The 21,051-nt window shown below is 49.5% G+C and overlaps 1 protein-coding gene across 4 annotated transcripts in view; it reads right to left on the bottom strand.

Annotated features, from left to right (window-relative positions):
• The window catches only part of LOC309381604 (neuralized-like protein 4), a gene marked incomplete at its 5' end in the record, with an annotated part of 35,765 nt that overhangs the window by 8,100 nt on the left and 6,614 nt on the right, over positions 1–21,051 (bottom strand). Inside the window, 20 exons of one of the 4 annotated variants that reach the window (XM_081932774.1) lie at positions 111–290; positions 415–573; positions 730–894; positions 1,411–1,554; positions 3,074–3,172; positions 3,818–4,033; positions 6,117–6,262; positions 6,358–6,486; positions 8,085–8,260; positions 9,069–9,147; positions 9,244–9,320; positions 10,255–10,453; positions 10,946–11,108; positions 12,222–12,307; positions 13,090–13,271; positions 14,665–14,935; positions 16,993–17,065; positions 17,166–17,287; positions 17,437–17,563; positions 18,668–18,951. In XM_081932774.1, coding sequence (XP_081788900.1) covers positions 111–290; positions 415–573; positions 730–894; positions 1,411–1,554; positions 3,074–3,172; positions 3,818–4,033; positions 6,117–6,262; positions 6,358–6,486; positions 8,085–8,260; positions 9,069–9,147; positions 9,244–9,320; positions 10,255–10,453; positions 10,946–11,108; positions 12,222–12,307; positions 13,090–13,271; positions 14,665–14,935; positions 16,993–17,065; positions 17,166–17,287; positions 17,437–17,563; positions 18,668–18,951 — 3,077 coding nt within the window. The remainder of the gene's footprint in view (positions 1–110; positions 291–414; positions 574–729; positions 895–1,410; positions 1,555–3,073; positions 3,173–3,817; positions 4,034–6,116; positions 6,263–6,357; positions 6,487–8,084; positions 8,261–9,068; positions 9,148–9,243; positions 9,321–10,254; positions 10,454–10,945; positions 11,109–12,221; positions 12,308–13,089; positions 13,272–14,664; positions 14,936–16,992; positions 17,066–17,165; positions 17,288–17,436; positions 17,564–18,667; positions 18,952–21,051) is intronic. The other 3 variants (XM_081932776.1, XM_081932775.1, XM_081932777.1) reach the window with 3 other exon arrangements.

Below are 21,051 nucleotides of genomic sequence, written 5' to 3'. Positions count from 1 at the left end.
TTTCTTCCTTCCTTCCTCTCTCTCCCTCTCTCCTTTCCTTCCTTCCCCCTCCTTCTCCTTCTATCCCTCCCTTCCTTTCCATCTTCCCTTCCTCCCGGAGGGGCCCTCACCTGCTCGCACTGCCCGTAGAGGTCCAGCAGGACGTAGCAAGGGCTGGGGATGTCTTGGGCCGCCACCCCCTGGTCAACGCCGTTGATGTACAGGTGAAGGCAGCCGCTGGCGTCCACCAAGACCCCCAGCACCGTCCCCTCGGGGAAGGTGTCCAGGTTGGGCCCGTAGTTCTCGCAGATCTGCAGAGGGGAGGGCGGCAAAACCCCCCACGGCTCAGCTCCCCAATTTCAGGCCTGTTTTCCCCCCCTCTCTCTCACGTCCCCCCCCGGCACCAAACAACCCCCCTCCCCTCTCCCGGCGCACCTTGAGGCAGTTCTGGAAGACGGAGTCGCGTTGCAGTAGCCAAGTGGAGCGCTTGAGGGAGCAGGCAGTAGCCGGGAAGTTGAGCCGCTCCGGGGAGCTGCCGATGACCCCCAGCGAGAGGGAGGAGGTCCACTGGGGGTTGAGGGAGTCGATCTGGAACTGGGAGAGAGAGGGGGGGCGAGGGGAGAGGGTCAGAAGGGGGTCCCGTGGGGGGGGAGGGAGGAAGGGATAGAAGGAGGAGAAGGAGGGGGAAGGAAGGAAGGAAAAGGAGGGGGAAGGAAGGAAGGGAGAGACCGCCCCATGCCCCCTGCCCACCTGGAAGAGCTGCTGCTGCAGCAAAGGCTGGGCCACGGCCACGATGCCCTGGTTGTAGCTGCAGACCCTCGTGGCCGTCAGGTTGCCGTTGGACAGGAGGATGTTCTTCCCGTGGTTTTCCAGAAACTCCATGGAGGGGGTCGCAGAGGGCAGCTCGTTCTCGCACTGGGGGAGACAAGGACGAGAGTCAGAAGGGTCCTTGGAGGTCCTCTAGTCCAGCCCCCTGCACAGGCAGGAGACCCTAAACCCGGGAGCCTTTTTTAAAGCCGTCCCCCCCCCCCCCCCAGGGTCCAGAGGCTTTATGGGAGCTTGGGGAGGGCGAAAAGAGCTTCCCCCGCCCCCCAGGGGCTTCAGGATCTTCCCTGAAGCCTCCGGAGCACATAAAACCCTATGGGCAATCCAGAAGTTTGGGAACGGACTTCCAGTTTGCTCGTAGGGTCATTTTTTGCCCTCCGGAGGCTTCAGGGAACTTCAGGAGGCTTCCTTGAAGCTTCCGGAGGACTAAAAATGACCCTCCGGAGGCTTCAAGGAAGCCTCCCAAAGGTCCCTGAAGCCTCCGGAGGGCCTCTGGGGAGGGCGGGTGAGGCTGTTTTCGCCCTCCACAGGTTCCTATAAAGCCTCTGGAGCCTGGGGAGGGCGAAAAAAGCATGCAAAAAAGGGAAGAGAACGGGTGGTACGGACCGGGGTGGGCTCCTCCTCCTCCTCGCTGTAGGGCTCCGATGCAACCGAGGGGGGGTGGGTGCCCTCGGCCTCTTCCAGCAGGGTGGAACTGACGATGGAGACGGAGGTGATGCGGCCGTAGAGATCCAGCACCACAAAGACATTCTGGACACCGGAGGAGGGAGAGAGAGAGAGAGAGAGAGAGAGAGAGAGAGAGAGAGATAGAGAGGGTCAAGGAGGACGGGGGGGCTTTGGATTTGACATCTCTTCCTCCCTCCCTCTTCCTCCCTTCCTTCCTTTCTCTTCCTCCCTCCGTCTTCCTCTCTTCCTTTCTCTTCCTCCCTCCCTCTTATTTCCTTCCTTCCTTTCTCTTCCTCCCTCCCTCTTCCTCCCTTCCTTTCTCTTCCTCCCTCCCTCTTATTTCCTTCCTTCCTTTCTCTTCCTCCCTTCTTCTCTTCCTCCCTCCCTCTTATTTCCTTCCTTCCTTTCTCTTCCTCCCTTCCTTTCTCTTCCTCCCTCCCTCTTATTTCCTTCCTTCCTTTCTCTTCCTCCCTTCCTTTCTCTTCCTCCCTCCCTCTTATTTCCTTCCTTCCTTTCTCTTCCTCCCTTCCTTTCTCTTCCTCCCTCCCTCTTATTTCCTTCCTTCCTTTCTCTTCCTCCCTTCCTTTCTCTTCCTCCCTCCCTCTTATTTCCTCCCTTCCTTTCTCTTCCTCCCTCCGTCTTCCTCCCTTCCTTTCTCTTCCTCCCTCCCTCTTATTTCCTTCCTTCCTTTCTCTTCCTCCCTCCGTCTTCCTCCCTTCCTTTCTCTTCCTCCCTTCCTTTCTCTTCCTCCCTCCCTCTTATTTCCTCCCTTCCTTTCTCTTCCTCCCTCCCTCTTATTTCCTCCCTTCCTTTCTCTTCCTCCCTTCCTTTCTCTTCCTCCCTCCCTCTTATTTCCTCCCTTCCTTTCTCTTCCTCCCTCCCTCTTATTTCCTCCCTTCCTTTCTCTTCCTCCCTCCCTCTTATTTCCTTCCTTCCTTTCTCTTCCTCCCTCCCTCTTATTTCCTTCCTTCCTTCCTCTATCCATTTTCTGAGCACGGAGAGAAAGAAAGAGTCAGGAAGGCGTTTCATGATGGAATCACTTTCAACCTTCTTCATCCCCCTGCAACCATCAACTAGCTTCTTTCCTTCCTTCCGTTTCCCTTCCTTCCATTTCTTTCTCTATCTTTATTTTTTTTCTTTTTTCCTGTTCTCCCATTTATCTTCTATTTTTCTTTTCCTTCCTTCCTGCCTTCCTTTCTTTATCTTTATTTTCTCTTTCTTTCCTGTCTTTTTCCCTTCCTTCTATCTTTCTTTTCCTTTCCATTCCTTCCTTCAATTTCTTTCTTTTCTTTTCCTTCCTTCTATCTTTCCTTTAGTTTTCCTTCCTTATCTTTCTTTCCCTCTCTTTTTCATTCTTTCCTTCTCTTTCCTTCCTTCCTTTTTACTTTCTCACCCTCCTTCCTTCTTCTCATTCCCATTACCTTATTTTCATTCCTTTCTTCTTTCCTTCCTTCTGCCTATTTCCTTCCTCTTTTCCTTCCTTCCTTCCTTCTTCCTCCCTCCCTTCTTTCCCTCCCTCCATCCCTACACAGCAGCTGCCTCCATCTGCAGGCGTCACAGCCCGATGGGATGGGAGACGCCTACTATTGCAGCCCCCTCTTACCTTGGCCACGCCCGTGGCGGCCGGCCCCATGTCCTCCCCGTCGATCAGCACATGCATGGTGTCGTCAGTGCAACGCTTCACCCCCACGCGGTTCCCCACCTGGAGGACAAAGACAGGTGGTGCTCGACTTACAACCGTTCATTTAGTGACCATTCGAAGTTACGACGTCACTGAAAAAAAAGTGACTTAGGACTGTTTTCAACACTTACGACTACTGCAGCATCCCCGAGGTCGTAATCCTCTTTTAACGACCCCACAATCCCTTGCGGGGTTGAATTTCTGGGCAACTGAATGGAGCTAGCAGAGTGTTTACTGGCCAGATGCCCTTCCCTGTCACCAGTACGGAGTTATATTCAACAGATATATTCTCATTGAGCCCAGAGAGAGAAATATCTGCCTCTACCTAGGATCGAACTCACAGCCTCCTGATGGTGAGGCAAGAGCTCCACCTCTAGGCCACCGCACCACTCCCTAGTTAGATAAGTAAATCATCATCATCATCTTCATTTAACGAACCCATAATGCCTTGCAGGGTGGAGTCTGGGCAACTGAATGGAGCTTAGTGTGGCCGGATGCCATTCCCTGTCGCCAATGCGGAGTTTTGTTCAGCAGGGGAATTCTGGGGATTGAAGTCCGCAGGTCTTCTAGTTGTCAGGGTTGGAGACCCCCTGCTCTAATAGGGCTTCTCTCTGGTTGACCTTCACCCAGCCTTGCCCCACAGACTCCCCCCGGCCCCCAACTCACCCCGAGACGCTCCAGAGAGCAGCCATAATTCTGCTTCTGCAGGATGCCGTTACGTCGGACCTCCGAGCCCGTCACTAGCCAGGTCACCTTGGAACGCAGCTCCAGGAGAGAAGGGGGCAGCCCCGTGGCCATGCAGGAGGCATCCGTGGGCAGCAGCGTGGTCAAGCCCACGTGGACCGATCCGGACCACTTCTCGTCCACCTCGTCAATCTTCACCTGAGGAGACAAAGGAGAAGCAGGAACTTAAACTGGGGTGTTTGTGACAGTGAAGCCCCCCCCTGCCCCCCACTTTCCATGTATTCAAATCCTTTGTTTGCCCTTTGAGGTGCGGTGGCTTCCATCACGATGGCGTAGAAGTGGTCCTCGACTTACGACCAGTTTTGACGGACCAAGTTATGACCGGCTTCCAAAGTTCCAATGCTCAGCGCCCCTCCCCCCGAGTCATGTGGTCAAAGTTTGGGCACTCAGCAATTGATTGTGGGATCCCAGGGTCAGGTGACCAAACCTGGCACTTACGTCCGTTGGCTCGCTTAACGACCAGAGCGCTTGTTTTACGACGGGAGCGTTTCTGCCACCACCCCCCAAAAAAAAAGGTTGTAAAAATAAGGTCGGTCACACGACTGAGCCATTTTACAACCCTTCACAACTTACAAATATACAAACGTAACCACAGGCTCTCTTACGGTCGTATGTCGAGAACCTCCTGACTGCCATCTCGATGTAAATCGGGCTGCCTCCGAGGTCAGATGATTGGATGTTTGGCCTCTGGGCAACATGGCTGCATTTAGTGTCTGTTTGTAGGGTGTGACTGAGTTTTACGACAGCATGGCTGAAAACTGGTTACTGTATTTTTCGGAGTATAAGACGCACCTTTTTGCCCCCTAAAAGAGGGTGAAAATTTGGGTGCGTCTTATACACTGACTGTAGCCCCCCCCCCCAATCGCCCCCCCCCCCCTTTGGCTTCTGCCTCCCAGCAATTTGCCTCCTTGCAGCAAACCGGGGGGGGGGGGGGGAATGGGGCTTGCAGAGGCTGCAATAGGCTATAGCAACCCCTGCAGCCTGAAACAGCTGATGATAGGGAGGACCTGAAAGTGAAACTTGCTGTTTGCTCCAGGAGGTAAATTGCTGGGAGGCAGAGGCAGGTTTTTTTTCCCTTGTGCTAATCAGGCTGTTTGCTGCAAGGAGGTAAGTCAATAACGATAAATGCCTATAGGATGTTCAAATGATTAGACTTAAGAACTGCTTTATTAATTTTCTGCACAGCTTAACAAAATGAAGAAGCTTTTTAAAATAAACGCTGGACCTGAAGAGGCCCCGGGGACATTGTACCTTCTTTTCAATAGCAGAGAATAACGTATCCTTCCAGAAAGGAACATCGATTTTAACAGCATTTGTACAAGTATTGTCTGAAATGTAACACTACAAAGAGTGTATATTGTCGGTACTGTTTGTTGTTTGCTGCAAGGAGGCTAATTGCTGGGAGGCAGAGGCAGATTTCCCCCCCCCCTTGTTTTCCCTCCCCAAAAGCAAGGTGCATCTTTATACTTCAGAGCATCTTATACTCTGAAAAATACGGTATATACTTCTCGTTCTCAGCAAAACCGTACCCATACCAGGCATGTAGTTCACTTAATGACATCAGCGTTTGCTGAATGACCACTGCAGAGAAAAGTCATAAAACTAGGTCAGTCGTACGACCAATCAGTTTTACGATTGTCCCAACGTATGACTCTGCAGGAAGTTCTCAATTTAGGACCGCAGGTGAGCCCAAAATGTTCGTTGATAAGTGAGTTTTGCTCGACTTTACGACCTTCCTTGCCACGGCTGTTAAGTGAATCCCCGCCGTTGTTAAGCTAGTCACACTTTCGTTAAGTTAACCAGGTTTCTCCCCCTTGTCGGAAGGTCGCCAAAGGGGATCCCGTGACCCCCTGGGACTCTACGACTGTCGTAAATACGAGTGCCTGAATTTGGATCACATCACCACGGGGATGCCGCAACAGTCGTAAGGGTGAAAAACGATCGTTAAGTCACATTTCTGTGGGCTGTCGTAACTTGGAACGCACTGACGCAAGCGAAGGACTGCTTGTTACAGCGGTCGTAAGCATGAAACACGGTCGTAGGTCCCTTTTTTTCAGGGCCACGGTCACTTCAAACGGTCGCTAAATGAATGGTCGTAAGTCGAGGACTACCTGCACGGCACAGGCTCGATTGCGGGCATTGGCAATCCAGCGTGGCTCCCTCTCCCCACCCGCCCCGGGGGTCCACGAGGTTACTTTGGGATGGGTGCGGACGGCCTCACCTCAAATATTTCGTCCGTCTTCAGTTCCTTCATGCTGAAAACGATGCCGTGGCAGAAACCGGAGACGCGAACGGCCCGGCAGCCGTCGTCCTGAAAGGCCACGTTTTTGCCACAGGAGCTGTGGAAACGGTGGGCCACGCCGGGAACTGTAGGACAAGCGAGGGTGTCAGCGGGGCACTGAGACTTGAGGGAGACCCCAAGGCCTTTACTAAGGCCAAATCTTGGGGCAGGGGCTGCTCACCTGGCGAGTGGATGGGGAAGGATTTCTCCGTGATGTTGCTGGTGGAGAGGCTGTTGTCCAGCGGCCCCGTGGAGCTGGTGATGGACACCTGGACACACTGGCCGTAGAGATCCACCACAGCGTAGACCTCTGAGAAAGAGCGGAGGGAGGGAGGGAGATGAGATATCCGATCAGGCTGCATTCAACCCAGTCAGAGAATAGAATAGAATTCTTAGAACAGAACAGAACAGAAGAGAGAATAAGGAAAGAACAGACAGCAGAATGGACTTAATAGAGAATAGAATAGAATAGGAATAGAATGAACAGAATAGATAATAGAATGGAATTCATAGAGGATAGAACAGCAAATAGAATACAATAGCAAATAGAATAGAATAGGATAGAAAATAGGAATGAAAAGGATAGAAGGAATAGAATAGCAAACAGAATTCATACAGAATATAATAAACAGCAAATAGAATAGAATGGAAAATAGCATGGCATTCATAGAGAATAGAATGAAATAGCAAATAGAATACAATAGGATAGAAAATAGAAAAGAATAGAATGAATAGAATAGCAAATGGAATAGAATTCATAGAGAATAGAATAAATAGCAAAAACAATAGGATATAGAAAAGGAAAGAATAGAATGAATAGAATAGCAAATAGAATAGAATGGAATAGAAAATAGAAAAAAGAATAGAATGATAGAATAGCAAATAGAATCAAATAGAAAATAGAATGGAATTCATAGAGAACGGAATAGAATAGAAAATAGAAAAGAATAGAATAGTAAATAGAATAGGATAGAATTCGTAGAGAACAGAATAAATAGGAAATAGAACAGAAAATAAAATAGAACAGAATAAAATAAAATAGAAAATAGGATAGAAGAGAATAAAATAGAATAGAATGTAATAAGGAATAGAGTAAGGAATGGAATGGAATAGAACAGAATAACAAGAATTGGAAGGGACCCTGGAGGTCTTCTAGTCCAACCCCCTGCCTAGGCAGGAAACCCTATTCCGTTCCAGACAAATGGCTCTCCAACCTCTTCTTCAAAACTTCCAGTGTTGGAGCTTTCACAACTTCTGGAGGCAAGGAGTCCCCCTGGTTAATTGTTCTAATTGAGAAGGGCCCATCCTTACCTACCCTGCCCTCCTCCTCCTCCCTTCTACCCCGAATGCCCCCAGGTGCCATCCCACCCACCCCTTTATGAGATTCCGGATCTGTCCTTTGAAGCAGCCTTCCAATTATTATTTTTTTTAACCGTCTCTGCACGGAGCCAAGCCAGTACAGGTAGTCCTCAACTTACGACCACAATTCGATCCCAGTATTTCTGTGGTTAAGTGAAGACATTTGCTAAGTGAATTCTTTCTTGCCACAAGAGCGATTAACAGGATAGCTGAGTGAGCTTTGCCCCGTTTTGTGACCTTCCTCGCCGCAGCTGTTACGTGGATCAATGCAGTTGTGGAATTAGTCACACCGTCTATTACAGGGGTGTCCAAACTTGGGAACTTTTAAGACTTGTAGGACTTCAACTCCCAGAATTGGGAGTTGAAGTCCACAAGTCTTAAAGTTCCCAAGTTTGGACACCCCTGGTCTATTAAGAAAGTTATACAATGCTATCAAATATATATATATATAAAAGAATATGCTGGGAATTCTGGGAATCCACCGATTTCGAAAGGCCCCTCCCGGCCACCATGTCCCCCCCCTCCTTGGACCATCCCCCGTGGCCTCACCCTTCCCTGGGGGCAGCCCGGAGCAGGCCACCCCCTGGTCCACGCTGTTGATGAAGTAATGCAGGTCGCCTTTCACCGTACGCATCATGCCGATGCGCGAGCCGGTGGTGAGGGAGTCCAAGTCGCAGCCGTAATTGTTACGCAGGGTGTTTCCGTCCTGCATAATGGCCGTGCCGCTGAGAGAGAGAGGGGGGGGGGGAGAGAAAAACATCTGCCTAGAGAAAGGGATTTGAGAGCATGGCTGCCATCTTGACTTTTTTGCCCTCCTGGGACTGCACAGGACAGGACTAGAACTCGCTGTCTCCTGGCGATGGGCCCAAAAACACCCAGCAGCTTTTAATGCCTAAGGCAGGACTAGAACTCGCCGTCTCCTGGTGATGGGCACAAAGTCACCTAACTGGCTTTCATGCCTAACGTGGGACTAGAACTCACTGTCTCCTATTGATTGGCCCACAGTCACCCGGGTGCCTTTCATGGCTAAATCAAGACTAGAACTCCCCGTCTCCTGGTGACTGGCCCAAAGTCACCCAGCCGGCTTTTATGCTTAAGGCGGGACTAGAACTCACTGACTCCTGGTGACTGGCCCAAAGCTCCCTTTCAGGCTAAATCAAGACTAGAACTCCCTGTCTCCTGGTGATTCACCCAAAGTCACCCAGACGGCTTTCATGCTTAAGGCGGGACTAGAACTCCCTGTCTCCTAGTGATTGCTTCAAAGTCACCCAGCCTTCTTTCATGCCTAAGGGGGGACTAGAACTCCCCGTCTCCTGGTGATTCACCCAAAGTCACCTAACTGGCTTTCATGCTTAAGGCGGGACTAGAACTCACTGGCCCAAAGTCACCCAGCTGTTTTTCAGGGCTAAATCAGAACTAGAACTCCCCGTCTCCTGCTTTCTAGCTGGTGCCTTTACCTCTAGACCAAACTGGGTCTCACTGTTAGATTTAATTCTCATTCTTTGCCCCCCCCCCTCCCTCCCCCTTCCTCACCTGAGCATCCAGGTGTCGTAGTCAATGTCCGTCATTGTGTTGGGGAATTCCAGGTCCTCGGGACGGATGGCAGTGACTCCTGCACGGAAGGAGGAGACCAAAAGCACTAAGGACGGCCGTCCCTCTGCCCCCCTCCCAAGCCCCCCTCCCCCAATCTCTTTCGCCCCCCCCTCACCTGCTTCAATGGAGCCCGACCAGCGATCCACCATCTTCTGGATCACGATTTCGAACAGTTCTCCGTCCCGAAGAGGCCTTGCGGGGAAAAAAGCCTCGTGAGAAAATTACAGTCGCCAACAGTCCGTTGAGTTGAGCACCGGCCTGCTAATTCCACCCATTCAGACCCCAGAGAGGGGGTCCTCGACTGACGACCGTTCGTTTAGCGACCGCCTGAAGTCAGTGGTATCAAAGTTCAGACGCTTTGGCAGCTGGCGCGTACTTAGGACGATCGCCGTGTGTCGGGGTTCTGTGACAACCCCCCCCCCCTTGCGACGTTCTGATAAGCCACGTCAAAGAGAGGGAAGCCTGATTCAATTAAGGACCGTGTGACTCACTTAACAAATGCAGTGATTCACTTAATAACCGTGCCAAGAAAGGTCGGAAAACGGGGCGAAACTCACTTCGTTAATGTCTCGCTTAGAAACATGACTTTTCAATTGTGGCTGTAAGTTGAGGACTACCTGTATGATGTGTTTTTTTCCCCCCCACAATTTCCTAAGCCACCCAGGATCACAACTGGTGGGTGACTTTGTAACTCGCTTTCACAAATAAGTACAGGCAGTCCTCAACTTATAACAGTTCCTTTAGCGACCGTTGGAAGTTACTATGGCACTGAAAAAGGAGACCTTTCACACTTACGACCGCTGCAGCCTCCCCAGGAAGAAAAAACAGATACTCGGCAACGGATTCGTATTTATGACGGTTTGATGCGTCCTGGGGCCCCTTTTGTGACCTTCTGACAAGCCAAGTCAACGGGGAAGCCCGATTCACTTAACGACCGTGCGATTCCCTTCACGACCGTGGTCAGAAAGGTCGCAAAATGGGGGAGGGGGGACACACACACTGAGCCAACACATTAAAACAACTTCACAACTGCTGCGGCAAGCAAAGAACCAAGGGCTCGGTGGTGGTCGTAAGTCGAGGACCCGCCGCCAAGCCACGTTCGGACAGTCTCGTCCTTTTCACTGACCGGTTGGAGATGACGATGGCGTCGTTGAATTCGCTGCGGCAGTTCTGGCGTAGGGCTGTGCGCCCCCCGTTTGTGATGACGGCGTTGTTTCCGTGGAGGTGGTGGAACCGCAGGTCGCTCCCCGAAGCCACGGAAGAGGGGCTGCTGGGGGAGAGCTGGTTGTTCCCCTCCGAGAGATCGTCGGGAAGAGGGAGGAGATCTGGGAAGGGAGGGAGGAAGGAGGGCATGACCCACGCTTGAGGGGACTCCCTCTTAAAAGGCCGTCTCGTTCACGGCCCACGATGGTCACCGCGAACTCTCCGGGAGTCACGACGAATGCCGGAATTTCACTGCAAGACTCAAAAGGTGGCTTGTGACAAACAGACCAACCTGATTGAGCGGCTAAATATTCCGAGAAGAAATCTGCAAGGGGTGGTGGTGTTGTGTCCCCCCCCCCCATTTGAACCTACTCCCCGCCTATCTCCCCTGTTTTTCTGGATGGGGGGGGGGTAGTCTTCCTGTCTTTTGGGCTTCCTTCTTTTTTCAGAGTTGGAAGGGACCTTGGAGGTCTTCAACCCCCCTGCTCAAGCATTTTCCTGACTTGCAAACCAACTTCTGACTTTCCTGAAATTCTAAGCTTCAAAATAACCCCAAATGCCTTTCTTCTGTCTTGACCCCTTTCCCGCCCCACGGACATCCCAGTGTCCACTACCTGTGTCGTCCACAATCGTGGCTTGAGCGGCTTGACCGTAGAGATCGGCCACTGCGTAGATGTTCGGCGGGACGTTCCAGGCAGCCGGCCCTTGGGCCACCCCGTTGACGAAGAAATGCAGGGTCCCGTCCTCTTTCCGCACGACGCCCACCGTGTCGCCTGCCTGGGGAGGGGAGGAGAAGAGACTGAGAGAGGGCAGGTGAAGGCACAGACAGAAACACAGGTGAAAACTGAATAGAAAGAAGAATAGACTAGAATGAATAATAAAATATGGAACTAGAATAGAACAGAAATAAGAATAGAATAGAAATAAGAATAGAATGAATAATAAAATATAGAACTAAGACTACACTAGAATAGACTAGAAAGAATAGACTAGAAATAAGAATAGAATAGAAAGAATAGAAATCAAAAATAAGAATAGAATAGAAAGAATAGAAATAAAAAATAAGAATAGAATAGAAATAAGAATAGAATGAATAATAAAATATGGAATTAAGACTACACTAGAATAGACTAGAAAGAATAGACTAGAAATAAGAATAGAATAGAAAGAATAGAAATCAAAAATAAGAATAGAATAGAAATAAGAATAGAATGAATAATAAAATATAGAATTAGAATAGAAATGAATTAAGAATAGAGTAGAAATAAGAATAACTAGGATGAATAATAAAATATAGAATTAGACTAGACTAGAAATATGAATAGACTAGACTAGAATGAATAATAACATATAGGATTAGAATAGAATAGGTATAATAGAATAGAATGAATAATAAAATATAGAATTAGAATAGAAATTAGAATGGAATAGAATGAATAATAAAATATGGCATTAGAATAGAATAGAAATTGGAATAGAAGAGAATGAATAATAAAATATAGAATAGAATATCCCAATCTAATCTCTTCTTAAAAACTTCCAGTGTTCAAGAGTTCGAGGGGCAACTTCCTTGCTTAATGCCTCTTTTGCAGGAATCTTCCCAGGCTGGGATTTGCACCTGGTCAGAGTACAGGTACTCCTCAAATTACGACCCCAATGGAGCCCGACATTGGTATTGCTAAACGAGACCTTTCTCAGGTGAGTTTTGCCCCGTTTTTTCAACACAACGGTAATTCTGGTCACTCAATGGAAGGGCGTACGTCAAGGACGACTCACATTGCTCTTTCTGGAAGGCAGTTCTATGATCCCGGCGTTGAGGACATCCTGCGCCCCCCTCCCCAGAATCTCCTCTGCCCGGTGAATGTTTTTGCCCCCCTTTCTCTGGCTTGCCTTTAAGCGATCCAGGTTGTGGCCGTATTCGTCCAGGATGGTGGTACCGTTGTGCATGACGCCATTGCCGGTCATCATCCAGGTGCCTGCAAAAGAAAGGCCCAAACCATGTTAGCATGGACTAGAAACTTTGGTCACAGCATCGATTTGGACAATTGGCCAGACGTATGGGGAAGAAACAGAAAGTTAACTTTAGCCACATCGCCAGAATGTTGGAAAATGCAATGCTGCACTAGGGACCTTCTACCATATGTGGTGGGAGTGCCCGAAAGCTCGACCGACTTCACAAAAGGAGACTTAACAACCCAGAGCCGAAGTTCCAACGTGGGTGTGGGTGTGTCCTTGTGGTGTCCTACAAGTGGCACATCCCACCCACAACTTTAGCTTAAAACGAACAAAAACGTATTGCCAGGATGTTGGAAAATGCAGTGCTGCACTAGGGACCTTCTACCAAATGTGGTGGGAGTGCCCGAAAGTTCAGGCTTTTAGGCACCGGCTGAGAAAGTATTTGGAAGAGATCCTAAATCAAAAAGGAGGGAGTTGAGGCCAGGATTAGTTCTACTTGGCATCACAAAGGAAAAACAGGGCAAAGGTGAACTATATTTAATGCCGCACATTTTAACGGTGGCAAGACTGGTTTTGGCACATAAAATGGCAAAAATAAAGAGACTCCCCCGGAACGTGAAATAAGAAATAAAGATACGGACGTGCGCAGAAATGGACAGACTGACTCTGGAGCTCAAGGACCAAGGGGGAGACAGAATACCACGAAATCTGGCACAAATGGTACCGATGGTTAGAAAGGAGGGGAAAAACACAAACACGAGTTAAGAATTGGACAATAGGGTGTTAGGTTTGCTGTTCTCACCTGAGCGCAGGTTGGTCATCGTGGACGGCAGCTGCAGGTAGGTGGGGTTGTGGGTGGTGACGCCAATCTCGATGGAGCCGGCCCATTTGTCCACCATCTTGTCAATCCTCACCTGGAAGACCTCGCCGTTCCGCAGCGGCCGGTTGCTAAGGACCACGCCGTGGTTAAAGTCGTCGGTGGCACTGGGCGGACAGAGAAGGAAGGGCAGCGGTCGCTGTCAGAGCTCCTCTTGGGACAGAGTCCAACGGACCATGGTTAGCCGTTACAAGGTGGACGAGACAGGAAACACGGGCAGGTATGTCCCAAAGGTGCTTTTTTCCAGAGGCAACTGGACTTTCTAGTTTTTTTCCCCTTTGAAGAACCTTTTGCTTCTGTCTGAGAAGTTTCCTCAGCTCTGACGTGGATGGAGGGGAAGGGAAGGGTGTATACCCCTTGCAGGCAAAGCTGGTCATTTGCAATTCTTTTTAGAGGGTCGTTGAGGCCACCTGGAGGTGACCTGAGTGCTGCAAATAGGGGTGGAGCCTTCTTGGAACAGCTGGAAGGAGCTGTGCTGTGGGCTCCGCCCCCATTGCACCACTCCAAGTGGCCTCAACGGCTCTCTAAAACAAACGTCTTCAAAGAAAAACCAGAAAGTCCAGTTGCCCCTGGAAAAAGCACCTTTGGGAGAAAGAAAGAAAGAAAGAAAGAAAGAAAGAAAGAAGGAAGAAAGAAAGAAAAGAAAGGAAGAAAGGAAGAGGAAGGAAGAAAGAAAGAAAAGAAAGAAAGAAGAGGAAGGAAGAAAGGAATAATGGAAAGAAAGAAAGAGGAAGAAAGAAGAGAAAGGAAGAAAGATAGGAAGGAAGGAAGAAAGGAAGGGAGGAATAAAGAAAGGAAGGAGAGGGAGGAAGAAAGAAAGAATGAATGTAAAGATAGGAAGGAAGGAAGGAAAGATAGGAAGGAAGACAGAAAGAAAGGAAGGAAAGAGAGGGAGGAAGAAACTAAGAGAAGAGGAAGGAAGGAAGGAAAAAAGAATGGAATCATAGGAAGGAAGGAAGGAAAGAGCGGGAGGGAGGAAGAAAGAAAAAAAGAAGAGGCAGAAAGGAAGAGAATGGAAAGACAGGAAGGAAGGAAGGAAAGAAAGAAAAAAGAAAGAAAGAAAGAGGGAGAGCAAGTAAGTAAATTCTGGTGAACTCTTGCTGGCTGGGGGATGCTGGGACTTGAAGTCCACAAGTCTTAAAAGTTGCAAGGTTGAAGACCCCTGCAACAGAGCACGGGCTGAAGAGGGGCTGCCGAAAAGATGAGGGGGGTCCATCTATTCTCCAAAGCCCCCCAAAGGTAGGACAAGAAGCAACGGAGGGAAACTAACCAAGGGGAGAAGCAACCTGGAATTAAGGAGAAACTTCCTGACAGGGAGGACAATTCACCGGGGGAACTGCTTGCCACCAGAAGTTGTGGGGGCTTCATCCCTGGAGGTTTTCAAGAAGAGACCGGGTGGCCATTTGTCTGGGATAGTATAAGGTCTCCTGCCTGAGCAGGGGGTTGGACTAGAAGACCTCCAAAGTCCCTTCCAGCTCGATCCCCAGGGAAGATACGTACTGAGGCCGCAGAGCCGTCCGTCCTTCGTTGATAATGGCAGCTTTCTGGCCGCAGTTTGGGTGGAAGAGGAGGCGCTCCGGTTCGGGCTCGTTGGCCCCTCCGGCGTCGATGGCCCGCCGCCCCACATCGGGCGAGAGGGCCCTCATGATTGCATTGTTGCGCCGAAGCCGGTCGCTGTGATTGTGATTGTGCACGATGGTGACTTTCACCGCCATGCCGTAGAGGTCCACCACGCCGTAGACCACCAAGGGGGTGAGGGTGGTGGCCACGCCTGGAAAGAGAAGGGGAGACATCAGGGTCACGTGACACCCCCCCCCACTCCCCCCCCCAAAGCTCTCGTCCACGTCTAAGTTTTTGCGCCCTGGCTGGCTTAGAGAGGAATTAATTGGCGGGGTTATTCTACCAGTGGTCCTCAACTTACGACCGTCCTGCAACCTGCCCATGGTGGTCATAAAGAGCGTCGCCCACAGGACTGATCTAACTTCGCCATCTTTTTTTGCATTATTATTATTATTTCTTTTATTCATTAAACGTGAAACTCAGTCAAATGAACATTCAAAAATGCATCACAAATACCATTGACTGGCATTTATTACTATATTATTATTATTATTATTTCTTTTATTCATTAAACATGAAAGTCAACTGAACATTTAAAATGCATCACAAATTCCATTGACTGGTATTTATTATTATTATATATATTATTATTATCTTTTATTCATTAAACATGAAACATTCAAAAATGCATCACAAATTCCATTAATATTTATTATTATTATTATTATTATTATTATATTACATATATGATCTCTTTTATTCATTAAACATGAAACTCAGCCAACTGAACATATTATCATCATCATCATCATCATCATTATTATTATTATTATTATTATTATTATTGCATCAACAGAATTGTATCACAGCGGCCAGTTGTTTCGCCGGATTTGGCATTGATAACTAGTCGGCCCCACCCAGGGGCCTAGGACGTCGTAACGTATTTTCGTAATATGTGTGCGGATCCAAGCAGTGCGGCCTTTTGCATTTGACTGATGGTGATTTTGTCAATTTTTAACTGTTTTAAATGTAATTCCAGTGCTTTTGGAATAGCACCCAGTGTGCCGATTACCACTGGAATTACCACTGCTGGTTTGTGCCATAATCGTTGGATTTCGATTTTTAAGTCCTGGTATTTCTCGATTTTTTCATATTCCTTCTCGGCGACCCTGCGCCTATGATTGTAACCTTATTTTTCTAAACCAGTGTGATGTCTGGTGTGTTATGCGCCAGTATTTTATCCGTTTGTATGCGAAAATCCCACAAGATCTTGACCATCCGACCCTCGACGACTTTTTCAGGCTTATGTTCCCACCAGTTTGTTGCTGTTTTAATGTTATAATTTTTGCACAAATTCCAGTGGATCATTTGTGCCACTGAATTGTGCCGCATTTTATAGTCAGTCTGCGCGATTTTTTTACAGCAGCTGAGAATGTGGTCAACAGTTTCATCAGCCTCTTTGCAAAGTCTGCATTTGGCATCATCAGAGGATTTTTCGATTTTGGCCTTAGTGGCATTTGTTCGGATAGCTTGTTCTTGCGCAGCCAGGATTAGTGACTCTGTTTCTTTCTTTAATGTACCTGCTGTTAACCATAACCAATTTTTTTCACTGTCCACTTTATCTATTATTATTATTATTATTATTATTATTATTATTATTATTATTATTATTATTATTATTGTAATCTTTGATGAGATTCACAGCCTTTGGGGCTGGTTGGTAGCTCAACAGCTCGAGTCCTAGCCAAGGACCCAGGAACTCTTAAGGTAACGTCGGAGGATATAAGCTGTTCCAAGTAGGGTGGCTTTTTTGGTAGAATCAGAATGTTCAAGTCCAATAAATTTAGAACTTTAGAATAGCGAGGTAGCCCTTTAGTACCTCCAAGGGCTTCAGTTACAACACTCTCTTTTCTTTTTCCACAGTCTGTTTGTCAGTGATGTTATCACTTCGGTCACTAAACAGACTGCTGTAAGGCGAGGACCATCTGTAAATACAGCCCTATTTAAGCCAGTGTGTTAAACGAAGCCGTTGTTTGCGCTGAGTAGGGGTTTTTTGGGGGGGCCAAACACTGGAAGTAAATTTGAATTTGAATTTTATTGAATTTATAGACCGCCCCCTCTCCCCGAAGGGACTTCGGGAGTCCCTAAACACAGATTCGGGGCCAAAAGGTTGCACGTTGTGGTCGTAAGTCGAGGAACATCCCCCCTCCCCTCTTCTCCAATCCCCGGCTTGGGGCGGACTCTGGATGATCCCCAAAAGGTCCCCACCTTGGTCGATGCCATTGATGTAGAAGTGAAGGGCGTTGTTGGACTTCCGGGTCAGGCCAATGTGGTCACCTTCCTGCGGGTGGGAGAGACAAAGCGGGGTGGAGAGGGAGTGAAAAGGAGGGAGTGGGAGCCCCAGACGGTGGTAGGGGTGAGGGGGAGGAGGAGAGACTCACCTGCAACTCGTCCAAGCTGAATTCGCAATACTCCCGTCGGGTGCCTTTCCCGTTGGTGAGAATCCCGCAGCCGCTCATCATAATGGTTCCTTCGTGGGTTGAGTGGAGCATGACAAGAAGAACTGAGTGGGGACAAGGGCCGTCTCATGTGACTCCCCTCCCCCGGGGTCCGCTCCCCCCCACCCCCGACGGAGACCCACCACCACCACCCACCGGGAAATCCACCCCCCCTTCCCCCCAATCACTCTCTCCCCCGCCTTTGGATACGCACGGGTCGGGGAGTCACCTGAGCGCAGGTTTGTCATGGTGGCCGGGTACTCCAGGTTGTTGGGGTTGTGGGTGGTGACCCCGATCTCAATGGAGCCTGACCACTTGTCCACTAGCTTGTCGATGCGGATCTGAGGGGAGACAAAGCGGCGGCTTTAAGTCTGCCGTCCGCCCCCATCCCCCCCAAAAAACCCCGGTGCCTGCTTCGAAATCTCTCTTTCCCGCTGATAAATATCGATCAATAGCCCACGCTGCCCTAGAAATCAGGAGATGGTGAGTTCTAGTCCTGCCTTACGCAGGAAAGCCAACTACGTGGCTTTGAGCCAATCACTAGGAGATGGGGAGTTCTAGTTTCACCTTAGAAAAGCCAGCCAGGTGACTTTGGGCCAATCACCAGGAGACGGGGGAGTTCTAGTTTCACCTTAGAAAAATCAGCTTGGTGACTTTGGGCGAATCAATCACCAGGAGACTGGGAGTTCTAGTCCCGCTTTAGGTATGAAAGCCGGCTGGGTGACTATGGCCCAATCACCAGGAGAAGGTGAGTTCGGGCCAGTCTCCTTCTCAGCCCAACCCAACTCACAGGGTCGTTGTTGTGGGGAGAGGAGGAGGAGGAGGAGGAGGTGTTGGACTTGTTTGTAAAAGTAATACAGGAATTGTTGGGGAGACCAACAAGAAGGCGAGACCAATTCAGCAGCGTCTGTCCTCCCCATGGATTTAATTTAATTTAATGCTTCTAGATGAGAGAAGATGAACGGGAAGGTCAAAGGGAACGGACTACAAATCCCAGATGCATCCTCCCTGCTGAGCTAGCCCTCGTGCGCCCACCGAGAGCATTATGTCGCACTTAAGATGCCCCAAGCAGCGCCTCAAATTTTCTACACAACTTACCACACGGTTTCTCAAGCTTTGTGACTTTTAAGACTTGTGGACTACAACTCCCATAATCCCCCATCCAGCAAGATCAGTTTTTCCCGCTTAATTATCAGACCATCAAACCCACCTGTTTCTACTAATTTAGCTTGTCAGGGTTATTTTTTTTCTCTCGTTTTGTTGAAATCAAGATATATTACGTCTAGGGCATTCCCACCATCTATGAAGGAAGTGACCCAATCAAAGAAATACAAAATACTTCAGCCACATTTCTTCGTGAAGTCACAAAGGTTGAGAAAAACGGCTCCTTTAATGGCGCTGGGGATTTGGGGAGAGGTCCCAGGACCCCACCCCCACCCCCTTACCTCAAACATCTCGTTGTCCCGCAATGGGCGGTTGGTCATGACCACGCCGTTGTTGAACTCGTCCAGCGGCCGGCGCCGCTCGGCCGTCTTGTTGTTGTTGCTCAGCTTGATGAGGGTGCCGCACTTCTCGTGGAAGAGCAGGGCGTCGTTGGAGGTCATGGGGGGCGCTCCGCCGGGGGGAGAGTCTGAGGGGGGGCTGCCCAGGTTGACGTTCAGGAGGCTCCCGTTGTAGGCCGACAGGATGGCGTTGCTCACCACCTCCGAGAGCTCCATGCTGGAGAAGCCTAAGGGGGGATGGCGTTTGTGGGGAGGTCAACGCACGCGGTTGGAATGCCAGCACCGGCTGCCCATCTTGGAAAGGAGGGGGGTGGGCTTCTGATAGGGGCATAGGCAGCCCCCCCCTCCACCGCCCCCTTCAGGCCTGGCTCATTCAAATGAGAAGCAAGTCTGTTCTACCTCCAAGAAACGGGGAGTTCTAGTCCCGCCTTAGGCATGAAAGTCAATTAAGTGACTTTGGGCCAATCACCAGGAGACGGGGAGTTCTAGTCCCGCCTTAGGCATGAAAGTCAATTAAGTGACTTTGGGCCAATCACCAGGAGACGGGGAGTTCTAGTCCCGCCTGAGGCATGAAAGTCAATTAAGTGACTTTGGGCCAATCACCAGGAGACGGGGAGTTCTAGTCCCGCCTTAGGCATGAAAGTCAATTAAGTGACTTTGGGCCAATCACCAGGAGACGGGGAGTTCTAGTCCCGCCTTAGGCATGAAAGTCAATTAAGGGACTTTGGGTCAATCACCAGGAGACGGGGAGTTCTAGTCCCGCCTTAGGCATGGAAGTCAATTAAGTGACTTTTGGTCAATCACCAGGAGACGGGGAGTTCTAGTCCCGCCTTAGGCATGAAAGTCAATTAAGGGACTTTGTGCCAATCATCAGGAGACTGGGAGTTCTAGTCCCGCCTTAGGCATGGAAGTCAATTAAGTGACTTTGGGTCAATCACCAGGAGACGGGGAGTTCTAGTCCCGCCTTAGGCATGGAAGTCAATTAAGTGACTTTGGGCCAATCACCAGGAGACGGGGAGTTCTAGTCCCGCCTGAGGCATGAAAGTCAATTAAGGGACTTTGTGCCAATCATCAGGAGACTGGGAGTTCTAGTCCCGCCTTAGGCATGAAAGTCAATTAAGTGACTTTGGGCCAATCACCAGGAGACGGGGAGTTCTAGTCCCGCCTTAGGCATGAAAGTCAATTAAGGGACTTTGTGCCAATCATCAGGAGACTGGGAGTTCTAGTCCCGCCTTAGGCATGAAAGTCAATTAAGTGACTTTGGGTCAATCACCAGGAGACGGGGAGTTCTAGTCCCGCCTTAGGCATGGAAGTCAATTAAGTGACTTTGGGCCAATCACCAGGAGACGGGGAGTTCTAGTCCCGCCTGAGGCATGAAAGTCAATTAAGTGACTTTGGGCCAATCACCAGGAGACGGGGAGTTGTAGTCCCGCCTTAGGCATGAAAGTCAATTAAGTGACTTTGGGCCAATCACCAGGAGACGGGGAGTTCTAGTCCCGCCTTAGGCATGAAAGTCAATTAAGTGACTTTGGGCCAATCACCAGGAGACGGGGAGTTCTAGTCCCGTCTTAGGCATGAAAGTCAATTAAGTGACTTTGGGCCAATCACCAGGAGACGGGGAGTTCTAGTCCCGCCTTAGGCATGAAAGTCAATTAAGTGACTTTGGGCCAATCACCAGGAGACGGGGAGTTCTAGTCCCGCCTTAGGCATGAAAGTCAATTAAGTGACTTTGGGCCAATCACCAGGAGACGGGGAGTTCTAGTCCCGCCTTAGGCATGAAAGTCAATTAAGTGACTTTGGGCCAATCACCAGGAGACGGGGAGTTCTAGTCCCGCCTTAGGCATGAAAGTCAATTAAGTGACTTTGGGCCAATCACCAGGAGACGGGGAGTTCTAGTCCCGCCTTAGGCATGAAAGTCAATTAAGTGACTTTGGGCCAATCACCAGGAGACGGGGAGTTCTAGTCCCGCCTTAGGCATGAAAGTCAATTAAGTGACTTTGGGCCAATCACCAGGAGACGGGGAGTTCTAGTCCCGCCTGAGGCATGAAAGTCAATTAAGTGACTTTGGGCCAATCACCAGGAGACGGGGAGTTCTAGTCCCGCCTTAGGCATGAAAGTCAATTAAGTGACTTTGGGCCAATCACCAGGAGACGGGGAGTTCTAGTCCCGCCTGAGGCATGAAAGTCAATTAAGTGACTTTGGGCCAATCACCAGGAGACGGGGAGTTCTAGTCCCGCCTGAGGCATGAAAGTCAATTAAGTGACTTTGGGCCAATCACCAGGAGACGGGGAGTTGTAGTCCCGCCTTAGGCATGAAAGTCAATTAAG

Source organism: Natrix helvetica (genome assembly GCF_964273705.1).
Source record: "Natrix helvetica genome assembly, chromosome: Z".
In the NCBI taxonomy this organism is placed as follows: Eukaryota; Metazoa; Chordata; class Lepidosauria; order Squamata; family Natricidae; genus Natrix; species Natrix helvetica.
The sequence above is the reverse complement of the archived record's forward strand: the minus strand, read 5'-3'. Positions and strand labels throughout refer to the sequence as shown.